The 16,675-nt window shown below is 43.9% G+C and overlaps 1 protein-coding gene across 1 annotated transcript in view; it reads right to left on the bottom strand.

The window, feature by feature from the left end:
- Positions 1 to 16,675, bottom strand: part of HTR3B (5-hydroxytryptamine receptor 3B) — a 67,662-nt gene that overhangs the window by 8,812 nt on the left and 42,175 nt on the right. The window contains exon 7 of the mRNA XM_088443019.1: positions 946 to 1,156. Coding sequence (XP_088299145.1) covers positions 946 to 1,156 — 211 coding nt within the window. The remainder of the gene's footprint in view (positions 1 to 945; positions 1,157 to 16,675) is intronic.

The raw sequence follows: 16,675 nt of genomic DNA, 5'->3' as shown, positions 1-16,675 counted from the left end.
AGAGGTGTTTCCCAAAATTAGTAATTTTGGATTCAATTGTACAATGGCCACATATGTTCATTTACATAAAATAAAAAATGATACACCTGCATTTTTATCAGTTCGTAGATGGACCCATATGAAAAAAAAAATCACCATCACTTGCCTGGCATGGTTGCATGGGATGCCACCCTAGACAGGTGAGGTTTCTCTGATGCGGTTGCACCCCATAGGACCACAGGTTCTCCTCCTCTCCCTGCATTCTTGGCAGTTTCAGAGACTGTCAGAGGAAATCATTCCTTCTTTCTTGAAGAGGCCGGACTGTGACGTCAGCAAAATGTGATTGCCGACATCACGTGTACTATGTGTGCGCAATAATATCTTGTAATCTGAATTTTGAAAATGGTGCTTCAAGTACAAAATTGTTTGTCGAGGTTGTGGGACAGATGTCTGCTAGACACCCCCCGTAGAGTGGCACCAGACACCCCCTAAGCGGATTTTTTTGCAAAAATATTGTTAAATATCCTTTTAAATATATTATTTACATAATCAATTTATGTAAAATAGTACAATTTCTGAGACTTTTAAAAAAATATATAATTTCAAGATGTTAATGTAACCAATATATCACCAATGAAGGCATCACATAACCTTCAACTGTTATCTTTTTTTGTGTACTATACAGAGAACAAAGTGTGTCGGTGTGTTCTAAGTCACCAATGGGATGACGTTATAAGTCAACTATTATTCCCACATCAAAAATCTTTAGAATATATATAATCTAGTTTCTATCTTAGGTATCAAAGTACATAACAGAATCTTAGTTGGTTAAACACACAAACACACCTACACAAGGTCATATCGTATAACGTAATAGTTTATAATTCTAGATGCAATGACATATCCTAACATTTCTTAAGTCCTTCCTTACCGAGTTTTTAATTAGATTTTCACTGATGTACTCACCAATTAATGGCACGGTTAAAGTGGTGGCTGGCAGTTCGTCTGCCATGTTAACTCTGAAAACTGTGTAGCCAACAAGGATACTGGTTTTAAACATTATCCGAGTCCCACTGCCGGGGGGCAGGTAAAAGCTCATGAGGTCTACAGTCATAAGTAGGATGCTGGGCAAGAGAATGCTTACAATGTACAGCAGGGGGCGACGGCGGATGACAAGCTGCAAAACACAATCAGATGGTCACAGGTTTTACATCGTATACTTTCCAATATTTATGTTAATTTTATTCAAAAAGAAGATAAAAGTAGCTCTATATAAATTACATTTATTGTATTTAAGTCCTGCTTTACATATGAATATATATTTATTTTTATCTCAAAACATCTACAGTTGATATGGCAACTTCATAAATGATACAAATATTATCATCATGCCCTAACAATAACCACAGCCTGAGCCTAACTGCAGTCTAACCTTAACACTAACCACAACACTACCACAAACTAGCACTAACTGCAGCCTAACCTTAACAATAACCACAACCTAACCGCAGCCTAACCCTAACACTAACAACAGTCTAACCCTAACTGCAGCCTAACACTAACCACAACCTAACCATAACCATAGCCTAACCCTAACCGCAGCCTAACCCTAACACTAACCACGACCTAACAGCAGCCTAACACTAACCACAACCTAGCCCTAACTGCAGCCTAACCCTAACACTGACCATAACCTAACAGCAGCCTAACACTAACCACAACCTAGCCCTAACTGCAAACTAACCCTAACACTAACCACAACCTAACCGCAGCCTAACGCTAACACTAACAACAGTCTAACCCTAACTGCAGCCTAACACTAACCACAACCTAACCATAACCATAGCCTAACCCTAACCGCAGCCTAACACTAACCACAACCTAGCCCTAACTGCAGCCTAACCCTAACACTAACCACAACCTAACAGCAGCCTAACACTAACCGCAGCCTAACACTAACCACAACCTAGCCCTAACTGCAAACTAACCCTAACACTAACCACAACCTAACCGCAGCCTAACACTAACCACAACCTAGCCCTAACTGCGGCCTAACCCTAACACTAACCGCAACCTAACAGCAGCCTAACACTAACCGCAGCCTAACACTAACCACAACCTAGCCCTAACTGCAAACTATCCTTAACACTAACCACAACCTAACCGCAGTCTAACACTAACCACAATCGAAACGCAGCCTAACCCTAATCACAACCTATCCACAGCCTAACCCTAACCACAACCTAACTCTAACCGCAACCTAAACCCTAACTGCAGCCTAACCTTAAAATGGACAGTCAACAATATGAGGTCAATCCTATTATGTGCAAGGGGTGCAGGTTGCCGTTGCAATGGTGTTAAAATGCCAGCAACAGACTGGCACCTTGCACTATTTGCGGCCCGCTCCAAGCCCAAATTTGCTGAATTTTGCTCGGAACCCTATGGGGCTGCGAGTAAAATTCAGCAAAACATGGCTGCCGTAAAGTATGGCCATTGCTGTGATGACTCGCACTGGCGAGATCATCGTGGCTAATAGGATTGACCCCTATGAGTGTAAACCGTTAGGTCTTTTACCTTATTATTATTATTTATATTTCCATTTATATATAAAGAACTGATATGTTACATAGGGGTCTATTTACTAAGCCTTGGATGGATATAAAGTGGACGTAGATAAAACACCAGCCAATCAGCTCCTAACTGTTATTTTCCTAACACAGCCTGTGACATGGCAGTTAGGAGCTGGTTGGTTGGTATCTCCGTTCAGTTTATCTCCATCCAAGGCTTAATAAATAGACCCCATAGTGCTGTAGGGGATCCTGATACAAATACATTACATACAATGACATAAAAATAAAAGGTAAAAAAGACCCTGTACAGATGCCGCTGCCAGCGTTTTAACACCGTGGCAACAGCAACTTGCACCCTTTGGGGCTAATTGGATTGAGCCCTAAGAGGTGTGAATCAATTGATTCATACAGTAACAGAATAACAATCATAGTTGCCAGTGGAGAAAATGTGTTTGGCTGCTCTAATGCTGGGTACACACTGTACGATATATTGTTAATTCGTCCCGACGAACGATATATCACGAGTGCATCGGCAGGTGTGTGCACCCGATATGTCTGTGAACGTCATCGCTCACAGACATATCAGGTTGGCCCTGCAGCACAACCGATGCCACACACATGCACACACTCAGAAAGACAAGAGAATCCTACAATAAGCACACTTAACAAATGCATTCATTATTAAGAGTTAATCCTGCATACTGCTGCATAAAGTGAGGGATAATGTATCTGAGCAACACTGCTGTACTTCTTGGAGCTATTTTTCACATGAGGTAATGGTACTAATGACACGTCTCCAGCTCATCCTCAAGACAACCCCAGTGATCGGAAGGCACTGGCCACTACTGAAACAAAAAACTGAAAATCACCATCAGGGCCCAGAAGCCAAGCCGACCCCCGACACGCAGAGCATGAATCCGGCAGCTATTACCAAAAAGTCTGGCAGCCTCACAGCCTCAAGCGTGCACACCAACTACTTACCGGTAACTCGGTAAGTGACATCAGTTCAAGGCGGAACGCCACCTCACACACTCATTCACCAATGGACTGATCACAGTAGACCCAAAACAGGCACAGAATGAGACTTTGATAATATCACACAGGGTGAATATAGCTCTTACCCCACCCCCACCCCCAGGAGAGGTCCCCTTCGAATGGGAGTATACCAGTAGTCTGACTAATATACTAGTGAAACATAATCCTGTGGGATCCACCTGACAGCGAGCGTTGTGACTGTTTTGTGTTTACAAAATGAACATTGTTTTCCACCATAGATGTGTTACGTCTTTATTTATACCAGTTTAGGTCACATACCCACCACATAAGAACACACATACAGATACTGGAGTCCCATCTGTGTCTCTCTAGGCACCCCCTGAGTCTCTTTAGGCTCCCCCACCTCTTCTGTGGGATCCAACCAGACGGGCTGGCCTTCATCCCCATTTGGACCAATGCGCCTTGGGCTCCCATGACCCTGTAGCTTGTTCACCGGTTTTCCTTCCATAGACCACTTTTGGTAGATACTAACCACTGCATACCAGGAACACCTCACAAGACTTGCCGATTTGGAGATACTCTGACCCAGTTGTCCAGCCATTACAATTTGGCCCTTGTCAAAGTTGCTCAGATCCTTACACTTGCTAACTTTTCCTTCTTCCAACACATTGTAATTAAATAATGAATGTTATTCACTAAGTGGATGGAAGACCTCTGGAGAGATGTTGACCCATGCCTAGATAGCTTCTCACAATTCTCTGATATTTTTGGTGCAGGATCTTGGGTGCAAATGAACTTCTCCACAATGTCCCGTAGATGCTCATTTGGGTCCATCTCAGGTAAATGTGGTGGCCACACCACTCATCGGAACTTTCCAGAATGCTCCTCAAACCAATTCTGCACAACTTTGGACCGATGACACAGTACGTTATCCTGGTGGAATGCTTCATCGTTGTGGGGGTACATGTGGTCCATGAAGGGCTGTAAATGGTCATCAAGCAATGCAACGTAGTGGTTACTGGTCAATGACATGTTCAGGCAGACAAGCGGACCCAACCCATGCCACATGAACACACCCCACACCATTATGGAACCACCACCAGCCTGTACGGTGCCTTGTTGACATGGGTTCTGCACCACACCCAAACCCTACAGTACCATCAGTCTAATACAACTGGAACCGTGACTCATCAGACCACACCACATGTTGACAGCCCTCCGGGGTCCAATTAGTGACAAGCCCAGGTGAGGCGCTGTGTCCGGTGTCATAAAAGGGTCACTCTGGTGGGTCTTCTGCTCCCATATCCCATAGAAGCTAAAGAACCCAGCACTGACTCGTTGAATATGCGTATGGTACCTCCTGCGTTAAATGTAGATGTGATTTGAGCCAGTGTCACTTGTCTGCTACCATGGACAATTCTGGCCAGACACCACTGGTCACAATCATTAAGCACCCGTGGTCAGCAACTGCGCTGTCCACGGTGGGTGGTAATGTCTTCCATTATATATTCCTGGTACACAGGTGACATCGTAGATTGAGGAATGTTGAATGTCCACACAACTTGAAATGGAATGTCCCATCCAAAGGGCTCCCACTATAATGCATGCCCCCATACTAACTCTGATAAGTCACATCATCTTGCCATGAGCAGCCTAGCTGGTGTTCAAACTGACTCACAACATGTCAGAATACTACTAATGCAGGTCTGGGCATTTCCAAAACATCACAGTATGGTGACTTCACCTACCATTACTTTTACATACTACTCAGGGTTGTCTACCTTTAATATTCTCTTCCCGGGAGAAGCCCATGTAAGAGAAGCAGCAGGGGGCCGACGGGGGCGGGGCTTGACGATTCGCGTCATTAAGCCCCGCCCCCTCATGGTAAAATTGCCGCGATTGGGCACAATTTACATAGGGGGCGGGGCCAAATGCTGTGATTCATGCAGAATCACAGCTTAAGCCCCGCCCCTTCACGGAGACCTGCGATTGCCGCGGGTATTCTCCTAATTCTGCCCACTTCACTAGGAAGTGGGCAGAATGCAGGAGAAATGCCTACCCTTCCGGGGGTGCGGGGGGTTACCCAAAAAATCGGGAGCCTCCCGCGAAAACCGGGAGGGTAGGCATGTATGATACTACTATCCATCGACTTTTGATACTTCAGTGTACATATATATATATATATATATATATATATAAAAATATATATGTGCACAATTTTATATGATGTAAGCATATTATGGCAAAGTATTGCTGCTGTTGCATTCCAACTCCCATAATTTCCTGCGTCTTGCTACAATGCTATAATACTATTATAGTATACTTTGGAAATACTGTACCTTTAAAAGGGGGTTCTGCTGTGTACACTATTGTTTTGCATTCCCATTGATGTTAATGAAAGGAATAAATCTAATTGGGAATTTGTACATGATGAGCACACAGAAGATGAAATAGAAGCCCTACGGTGTTAGCCTAATTGCTCTGCCGCTCATCTAACCTTCTGCTGGTTCATTTGATAAGGCTCTCTTTATGATGCTATGAATTTCGGAAGTGCTCATTTATTCCACATATAATTCTCCCCCCTCCTCTTTATTTCACCCTCTGCTCATTTGTGAGCCGTTGTCGCAATGATAATGATTTTGCCATTAAAGCTGAAATCACTGCTGCATGAGAGAGCTATGTCCCATGCTGGCCATTCATCTCCCTGTGTTTTGTGTGGTTAACTTTTCTTGCCAGGGTCGTTGTTCGTCCTGGACAGGCCAAGGCAGGGGAAAAGGAGTGTCAGCTTGGTGATCAGTTATCATGAAATAATAGGCCACGCAGGTTAATTATAACATAATGGAGTAAATGTATTTTTTCGGCGCTCAGCAGTGCCCTTGGCTCTACTAAAGGCGGCAATCACTGCAACTTTTGGAGACAAAGTATAGTCCTATTCATGGCATGATCCACCACTCATCATGCCATTGTGTGCTTTGCTCTCTTACGCTACGTGTTATGCAAAATAACTTTCCATAAAATAAACAATTGAGCTTTGAAGGAAGTAATTGAGTCTATCTATAATTCATTTCATGTGTGGTGACCAGCTGCATTTCACTGATTACACATATGTGCTTCACACTGCCAGGGAAGTTTACTCTGTGGGCAATGGAGTGCAGAGGTCTGAAACAGCTGTATTTGGGAGTAATGCTTCTTCCATGAGGGAAAAAACACATTTGCAATGAGAAAAATATGTCTTTAAAACTTTGTATCTGTTAATATTTCTGAATAGTAGTGAGAGTACTGAATGGGAAGTAGAGTCAATCAGCAGACAATGGGGATACGCTGGAAATAATGCAAACAATAGTAAATACTTGTCACAGAGTTAATTAACTCTTTTTAGCCAGATAGTATCCAAACTAGAGATGTGCGTGGATCCCCGTGTATTGGTTTTGCAAAACCACCCTCAAGTGTTTCGGTTTTGGATTTGGATAAAAATCGATTAAATATTGATGAAAATAGATAAAAAATAAAAGCAGCTAAACTGTCAGAATCCAAACCCTGAGTTCGTTTTTTAAATCCGAGTTCTGAACCGGCAGCAGATCGGATCCGGGACTTGGTACGAACCGGGTCACAAAAGTGAATCCGAACCTTGACTCAGTTCTACTCGGAACCCTTAAATTCGGGTGTTTTCGGATTTCAAAAATCCAGACCCACACATCTCTAATCCAAACCCCAACATATCATTACAGCATTTTCTCATCTTTGTCAACCACTCTCTCTAACCGATTCTGAACTCCTTTATAAATAACAAAATTAAGCTGGGTACACACTTGTCGATATATCGTTCGTCCAATCATCGAAAGATATATATCACGAGTGCTTCGGTGAGTGTGTACACCAGATATGTATGTGAATGACGTCATTCAGAGACATATCATATATCCGCAGCAAAGATATATCGGTGCATCTGCAAGTGTGTACGGGCGACCCGCCAACCCCCCCATACACTAGCAGCAGGGACCGTCAACACTGACATCTCAACTGGACAGGCAAATTTAAATGCCCACCCAGTTGTGATGTCAAGACAGAATATCGAGCAACCGATTGGTAAGTGTGTATAGCTTACCAATCGGCAGTTTAGAGGGCAGACCAGTCTACTGACCGATCCATCATTGTAGTGAGTACCCAGCATAAGTTATAGTAGTGAGTTTCTATTAATCAGTTGTTTAGCAATGCTGGGCTAATCAACAAATGTTTTATCTTCAATTTAGTTGTTTTATTTGTGGGTTTTTTTTTTTAGTTTTTGTTTTTTCTAAATCGAACTTACCAACCACGTACAGTGTGTGACATTTCTATCATTCTTCAACATAGTTAAGGCAAAGGGAAATATTGCTAATAGTTTTTAATTACAGTAGTCCAGGTTTCTACACATTATATTTTAGGTCTTTCATCCATCTATTTGTGTTTAGTTTTTTGGACTTCAAAATAGAAATTAGTTTAACTTGTTCGTTGCTAGAATCTCTTGTTCATTTTACAAAATGAAGTGATCTATTTGTGAAATTTGGAGACTTTGAGGCTTATAAATAAAGAGTAATTTGAAGATATTTGTAGAAGTCACTATAAATCAGTTTACTAGTTGGAAAGCAAACAGTGTGGCAGTAGAGTCTGATAGGTTACAGAGAGAAAGCTAATTCATCCCATACTGTATGCCAGCAATTCCCAAACTGGGTGCAGTGACGCTCTTAGCGTTCCCACTAGCCTGTTTTAGTGGGGCGCGGCGCCCTGCCCTCCTTCTGGAGGGCAAAAAGCACCCTGCCCTCCAGAAGGAGGGCAAAAAGCGCCCTGCCCTCACAGCCTGCGGGTGCCGTCTTCACCAAAGGACGCAGTGTCCCGCGGGTGGAGAAATGTGCGGTGACCCGGTCACCGCCGGAGAATAGACGCCGGGCGCATGCGCCCGGCATCTATTCTCCCTGTCTGCAGCGCTTGGGGGCTGCCCGGCGTGTCTGTAAGTGCCGGACACGCCCCCAAGTATGACGAAAAAGGGGACGCGTCTTATAGACACGCCCCCTTTTTATGGCCACGCCCCTTTTCGGGCACGCGCGCCTTCGGCGCACGCACAAAGTTGCCCTCTCTAGCTTCGGCGCCCTGCCTGCCGCTGGAGCTAGAGTGAACACTAACTCTGTTGTGCTGTGGGGTACATGCAGGAGTGCCACGGGTTGTTGGTCTTGCAGAATTTCTCAAGAAGAAACCTTTGGCCTAGGGCTGCTAAAAAATGCTGATACTCTAGGCGTCATGATTCAAGAAAGATTTGGAACCATTTCCATATGCAATAAGTAAATTCCATAAAAGTAATATTTAGTAGTGGTTTAGCTATCAAAATGTGTCTCTTAGAGCGATATTAGGAAGTGTCCACTGATCCATCTAAAACCACTTATTTGTAGAGATGTACGTGGATCCCTGTGAATGATTTGGTTTTGGCAAAACCACCACCAAATGTTATGGTTCTGGCTAAACCATTCTCAAGTGTTTTGGTTCGGTTTCGGTTTTAGTTTTGGATTTCTTTAAAAAATTTATAAAATCATTTGACTTAGACCTGTTTTTATTCCTGCAGTATCATTAATAACATTAATTTCCAGTCATTCTCAGTCATTCTCAGTCAATTTTGTCCAATTTTGCCTTCTGAAATCACCAGGGAGGGACTTACATGCAATCAAAAACACACCAGATCTGGTCTTTATATATATGAGATCCGACTTGCGGAGCCGGGACTGGATTCTACTAGGAACCCCAAAGTGATCCAAGCAGGGAGTTTGGTTCAGCTTGGAACCCCAAATTTCGGGTGTGTTCAGTTTTCAGCAAAGCTCAACCACTCATCTCTACCTGCCACTAAACAAATATAACCCCAAGCATAGATAAAACTTTAGACTGATGGACAAATATTTACTACCTTTTTACCACTTCAACTAAACACATTTATGTGCCATGGATTCTTACTTTCACCACTGATTTTTAGAGATGTCCAAACATTGGCAAACCCCAGTGCTTGAGGGGGCTTTCCTCTTGCAGAAAATTTTTTATGGGCATGGCCATGGCCTGCTCAGCGTACAGTGCCCTGTGAAGAATGTGGGGGACAATTTCTCCATCTCCCAAGCTGACCTTGTACGTACAGGGCCACCCAGACACACCCAGGTAATTTGTATCCACCCCACCCTGACTCAACATACCTGCTGAATTTCATACTGCCCATTGAACCACTAGTGGTAAACAATCAGAAGTGACTGAAAAGTAGGGAAAGTGGGCCTGATTCACTGCAGAACGCAATATTGCGAACGCACGCAGTTCAACTGCGAATGTATGCTAATCCATTGCAATCGCATTGTAATCTCAGCACAATATAAGGACGCCCACTTTATCTTGCACACATCCATAATGTTTAGCAAGGCTGCAAAAACATTGGCATAATCGAGTACCATTGCAGCCTCACGTACGCTTCCACAAGCCCTGACCTTACTCAGAAATGGCTGACACAACCTCGCACGCTATGAGACCTCATGCATCGAGTGGCTAATATATGCACGCCCATGCAACGCTGTTGAAATGCACTGGCATGCCTGCGTTCGCTCAAGCAGTCCCCCGTTACCACTCACAAATGGCACTTCCTGTCAATCACTCTGCGATGGGTCTGCGTAGTCCCGATCGCAATGGCTAGTTTGCGTATGCACACTGTGATGCAAGCGATTGCGTGCATATTAACAACTCAGGTCCAGTGTCCATTCCATTCCATGTTTGATTCACCATTCCTGCCTTATTGTTTTTTTAATAAAAAAAAAAACTGAATAATACATATGAAACTGCACGGATCCTAGGGATCTGTGTAGCGCTGCTAAGTCTTGTCTTTTTTTGCGGTGTGATTTGCGGTGGGTGGAGGTTTTAGAAACTGATAGGAATCGATGGCAGGATCAGTTTTAAAATCAGTGGTTTTGACTTAAAAATCCCCATCAATCTACTGCGGGTTCCATTGGTTTATTAATCCCAGCATCTGCTGCACAGGGCCATAACAGGGCAAATTGCACCCTCTGCAGCCCTGCCCCCTGAGCGCACAACAATATGACATCGCCTTTGATGTCATTACATCACGCAAAAGGGGTGGGACCAGCAGCACCGGTTAGTGCAGCGCTGACCGGGCATCCTGCACAGACTGCAGTGTGCCCTTTTGGAGCATCCAAAAGTCGCTCTGGATGGCACTGCAAAAGTGATTTGACTGCATGGTGCCATTCTAGGCACCCTGCTAGCCAGAAGCAAGGGCCATGGAGCGGCAAAGGGTCGTGGGGTGGCAACGTTCCACCCACAGAGCCATTGCACTCTATGTGGCAGCACCAGTCACACACCCCTAGTTATGGCCCTGCTGCTGTGCATGCTCAAACTACTGGCAAAATGGTGCTGTGGCTGAAAGGTAAGTGTATACAACAGGCGCAGGATGTGCAGTGTGACCTGGTACTAGTCACTTGACATACGGGCCTGTGTAAACCACACACCCTGCACCCACTATAGATGAGCCAGTGGGCATGAATAGTAAGCTCCTTAGAGCTGGGTCCTCCTCCCTACTATCTAACAGCCCTCTTCTCAAGCACTTCAATGACAGCCTTCACCTTCCCAGCTGTACTGTGTATGGAGAATGGTGCTGCTATTTGTTACTTGTGCTCTGTTTATGTTTGTAAAGTAAGTTTCTGTGCACCCTATACTGTATGTACGGCACTGCGGACGACTTGTGGCGCCATATAAATAAAATGTAATAATAATAATTTTAATGAATGTCAGAACTTTTAGTATCATGGGCATGTATAACCCCAGAACACCACCATATAGAACTCTGTGGGATTGTCGAGGTAGTCCAGTTTACCAACGTACTTTTTTGGAGCTCTGACCTGATAGTTATTGCCATCTACAGAAAGCAAAGGCACTAAGCAGGTAAAACGTACTTGTCCCCAGCCCAATGTGGGCCCAGGACTTCCTGTGTCATATAATATATTGGAATTATCTTTATTATTGTGTGCAGGAGCCAGGGAGAGCAGATGGTATGGCTGGCACAGAGAATGGGTTAGGGATGGGTTCCAACCAGGTCCCAAACTAAATGGTTTCTGGTTCCAGTTACAATATGGTCATCATGATGACAATGCAATACGGTGATCAATAGATAGGAATACGGTGATCGCAATGTAGTCAAAAAAGTAAAGTATTGATAGTGGAGGAAGATTTTGTTTACTTTACCAAATAAAAGAATAATACTGCAACGTAACAGTTGACTGTACGGAAATCATGAATACAATGTTAAGCTCTAAACCTCATCCTGACACCTGTCACAGTATCCAGGTGTAAGGATGTGACTTGAAGTACAGAGTAATTTTTAACTGCTTCTTTGATAGAGACTAGTCTGTTACACCTGACACCTACATCATGTGCCATGTGCCCTCAACCATGTGCCCTGGTACTAGTCACCTCAATCATGTGCCCTGTTACTAGTCACCTCCTCCAGGTGCCCTGCCCTGGTACTAGTCACCTAAACCATGTGCCCTGGTACTAGTGACCTCCACCATGTGCCCTGATACTAATTACCTCCACCATGTGCCCTGGTACTAGTCACCTCCACCATGTGCCCTGGTACTAATTACCTCCACCATGTGCCCTGGTACAAGTCACCTCCACCAGGTGCCCTGGTACTAGTCACCTCTATCATGTGCCCAGGTACAAAACACTTCAGGTATTGAACAGATTTCCAAAACTGCAGATCTCACGATCTCAAGAGAAAATGTACTGCATTGTTTCTGTGTTTATATATTATATACACACACCATTCCCAGCTCCTCTATGAATCTGTCCACATCCATGTATTTCTGTGCAATTCCTCTAACAGGTAATGGTGTGTAGCCTAATAGCTGTTTCCTGCATTACTTGATACTTGATACAATGCTTGCTATCCTGTTTCATGGTAATGAGGCTATATGGCTCATATGCAAATTAACGAGCTGTAGAATTTCAGCTTAGAGAAAGACGACATCTATTTGTAATTCAGAGCTAAACCACCAATTCTAGTCCTACAGAAACTGCATAAAATTCTGCTTTTGCTTTCATGGCTACTACAATCCATGCATCATGAAATGCTTAGAATAGATAGTCCAGAAGTTAACTACTACATCAAAACTATTTTTTTTAAATGTTATGTAAACATGTACAGTCAGTAGGCACATATACAGCTAATTATACGGGAAGCAATCGGGAAGCCGACTGCCTATATACCGGCAGCCGGCTTCCCGACTGTCTTATCCCGGCATGGGTGAAATGCCGGGCATCTAAATGTAGACGCCCGCATTTCCCCGACGCCGGGAGACCGGCGCCTGGCATCATGATCATAGTGATGTCACTAGTGATGTCAGTGGAGAGCTTCAGGCTCAGACAGAGCCAGAAGCTCTCCGGGGCTTACGACAAGGGAGACCCTACCCTAAGGTCTCGTCGTAAGCCCCGATGGTCGCGATGGTCTCTGACCATCGCGACCATCACCGGAGCGGTCGTTAGAGCTGTGGGTGTAAACCCACAGCCTAACGACCGCAACAGAGGCGGGCGGTCAGGATGCAAGTGGCCGCCCAGTTTCTGAGCGACCGCTTGCATCCTCCGACCGCCTCTGAATGAGGCCCTCACTGCGGTCAGCGCTACACTGCCTAACTAAGGCGGGCCAGACCATGGCCGGTGGCGCCCCCCCTCCCACCGCGCCGCCGGTCCTACGGCCCCTAGGGGAACACACCCTGCTCGACTGCCATTTTCACGTGTTTTTGGTGAAAATTTGTCGCTGAAGACGTAGTATTCGCCTGTTTTGATTTTACTCCGTATTTGATTTGAAAGACCCCCGTACAGCCTTCAGAAAGTCTCCCTAAGGTAAACTGTGTCAATTTTTAAAAAAAAAAAAGACTTAAGAACACCCCAAAAAATCACTTTGAATTTGGGGGTGAAAAAAAAATGTTGGGGGACAAAGTTAAAAACTAGCAAACTTGACTCTGGGGGGGTCTCCAAGTATGCCCCAGGTGTTTTTTTCATTGCAAGGGCTTGCGGCAGGTGGATTTTTCACGATTATTTAAACTTTACTTTAGCAACTTTAAAATATGCTGTCCCCCATTTTCAAGTACCCCAAATTTGCTGGGATAAGTTATTTTCGGCAAAAAAAACTCCTGGATACTATTCTGCACCACTTATACAAAAAAGCTATTTAGCAGCTATTGAGCCCGTTTAAAAACACCAAATACCTTCAGCAAGTCAAATCGGGGGGAACCCCATGTCAGAGAATCTTTTGGGGGTGTCAGGCTGATTTCCCCAAATCTGACATGACTTTCCACTTGTTTAAGTTTTGGCGGGTCCTGTTTTCGCCTACTTTCAAATTGAATACGGCGATAAGCGGGCACGCGCGCTATACTTTTCCGCCTGCAAAACACGCGATGTAGGTGAAAAGTCCTGGAGGCAAAAAAATATTGCGGCTCAGCTCAAATTGAATACGGGCCATAATCTCCGAAAATAACCAAATTTGGGTGGTTAACTGCAGATATTAAGTTTCCCCCAGAAGTATGACATAGGGACTAGGGGTGTGCACCGGCCACTTTTTGTGTTTTGGATCTGGATCTTTCTTCGTGTTTTGGATCTGTATTGGTTTTGCCAAAACCACCTTTCCGGGTTTTGTGTTTTGTGTAGAGATGTGCGCCGACCTCCGTGTTTTGGTTTTGGATTTGTATCTGGATCTCCCCTGGTTTTGGATCTGAATCTGGTTTTGTATTTTTTTCCTTGGTGTTTTGTTTTTAGGTTTTGTTTTTGGATTTTTTCCAAAAAATGATTTAAACAGCTAAAACTACATGATGTGGGCCTGTTTTTGTTCCTACAGTATTATTAACCTTAATAACAATAATTTTCAGGCATTTCTAGGCATGTTTAACCATCTCACAGCTCACAATATTGATTTCACTATTTTCCCCAATACAGGCCAAAGGCTGCAGCGAGCTGGCTGGCTAAAGTAAGCAACAGAGCAGCAGCACAAATGCATGGCAGTTTAAAAAAATATAGGACATCTATGACACATTGCCACACAGCAGTGGCAGACAGGATGGCAGTTTAATAAACTATAATAATATCAATCGGCAATGTCCCAAATTGTGCCAAATGTAAAAGAAAGAGGTGCAAGATGGAAATGTCCCTCCCACCCACTCTTATGTGGGATATTAAAAAGGACATGCACAGTTGAACAAACCAAGCACTTTAGCCACTAGGACTGACACTTTTGTGACTGAACTCCTTGGTTTGTTTGGGCCCCCACAAAACATTTTTTGGAAGGACTAACTTTAATGATTAAGGAGGAGGTTGATGATGAGGGTGTTGGTGGTGGAGATTGCATGTGCTGGTCCAAACTGTTTGTAGCTGATACTGGACTGCTTGTTATTAATTTACAAATTATAATTTTGTTAAACAAATTGCATGAACTCACTGCAAATGACGTAACAGGGAGGAGGTGCCTAGATGGTTAACGTCCCTTCCTCTGCTAACTTTGGCTTTACAAATGGAACAGATGCCTTCACAATTGTTGTCAGAATTTAGATTAAAATAATTCCACACCCAAGACGTTGCTTTTCTGGATTTCTTTTTATCATTAGCAAGAACTGCTGCCATTGGTGGCTGATTTACGCAAACCACATCCTCATCATCAACATCCACATTAGCGTCAGATAGGACACAGATTTGCCCCTCATACTCCTTTTTCTCTTCCTCCACACTATCATCCTCATTTTTTATTATTTCACCGTCTAATACTAGCACAGCCGTCATGGCGTCAGTGATCCGCTGTGAAACTGGGTGACAGCTGTTATACTTACTTCCTCTATAAAAGGACTGTTTAATAGGCAATTGTTTTTTTTAATTATTTCTGATCACGATGTTGATGATGATGCAGGTGTTGGTGTTGGAGATCGAAGGTGCTTGGATCCCACAGAGAGGGAGCAGGTAGGTGACACTGGACTCGTTACGTTTTGAGTTTTGGAACTTGGCGACATACAATTTGATATTTGATAAATGCGCTCCAAGTGATGTAACAAGGAGGAGGTTCCTAGGTGGTTTAGGTCCCTCCCTCTACTCACTCTTGCTTTGCAATGGTTACATATGGCTTGACAACTGTTGTCCGGATTGGGGTGGAAATAATTCCACACATGAGAAGCAGATTTTTTTGTCTTTTGCCCCAGCATGACAACAATGGGCTTTGGCTTTTTCAATCCATGGGCAACCGCTGTTGCCTTACTTACACAAAGGACATCCTCGGTATCAACATCCTCATCATCCTTAGCACCTTCAACTACCAAAATATCCTCCTCCTCCATGTGCAATTCCACAGAAGCATCCTCACTGACTACGTCTGCAAGATGTTGACTGCCCTTCCCCACATTTACAGAGGGCACACAAATGTTGGAACTTTGAGGATCCTCCAGTACACTAGTATTTAGGTCTGGCTCACACATGGCAACCGCGGACACACTTGCACTCTCCTCTTCCTAAAGAAAGGCCAAGGTCTTATCCTTTCCTTGCCACTTCGTGTAGTGAATGGCATATTGCCATTTTTTTGTTTATCTAAAGGTAAATTTCCTTTCAATTTTTTTTTCTTAATTTCAGTACAAGTAGCTTTACCATATCGATGGCGTAACTTAAGCCCTGGGGAATGGGCCTTCATAGAGGATGAGGAAGTTGACGGCCTTGCACTGCTGGTGGCAGCTACAATATGTGGTTCTTGGCCTTGCTCTCCTGTCATGTGACAGCCCTCCATATTTTCTGCGGTCTTGAAGCAGTGGCACAAGCACCAATAGTGTAGCCAAGGTGCGATTACAAAATTTACACACGTGCAGTCGTGCACACACAAAAATATTAGATAAAAAAAAGACAATTGATTTCTATTTTTTTCAGCTCCAGAACTTGAGCCCAGAGCACCGATTGATCACGACTGGAGTTGGGCAGCACTAGGTTGCAACTTGTGTTGCTAGCTGGATCTTGTGCGGTACTGCGGTTAAGCCTAACACGCACACACAGACACACAGAAAAATATAAAACACACTTTGATTGTTTTTTTTTATTATTTAGCA

The sequence above is a fragment of the Taudactylus pleione genome, unplaced genomic scaffold, assembly GCF_031769625.1.
Source record: "Taudactylus pleione unplaced genomic scaffold, aTauple2 ptg000322l, whole genome shotgun sequence".
NCBI classification, from domain to species: domain Eukaryota; kingdom Metazoa; phylum Chordata; class Amphibia; order Anura; family Myobatrachidae; genus Taudactylus; species Taudactylus pleione.
Note: the sequence above shows the minus strand (reverse complement) of the source record. Positions and strands in the feature narration are given on the sequence as shown.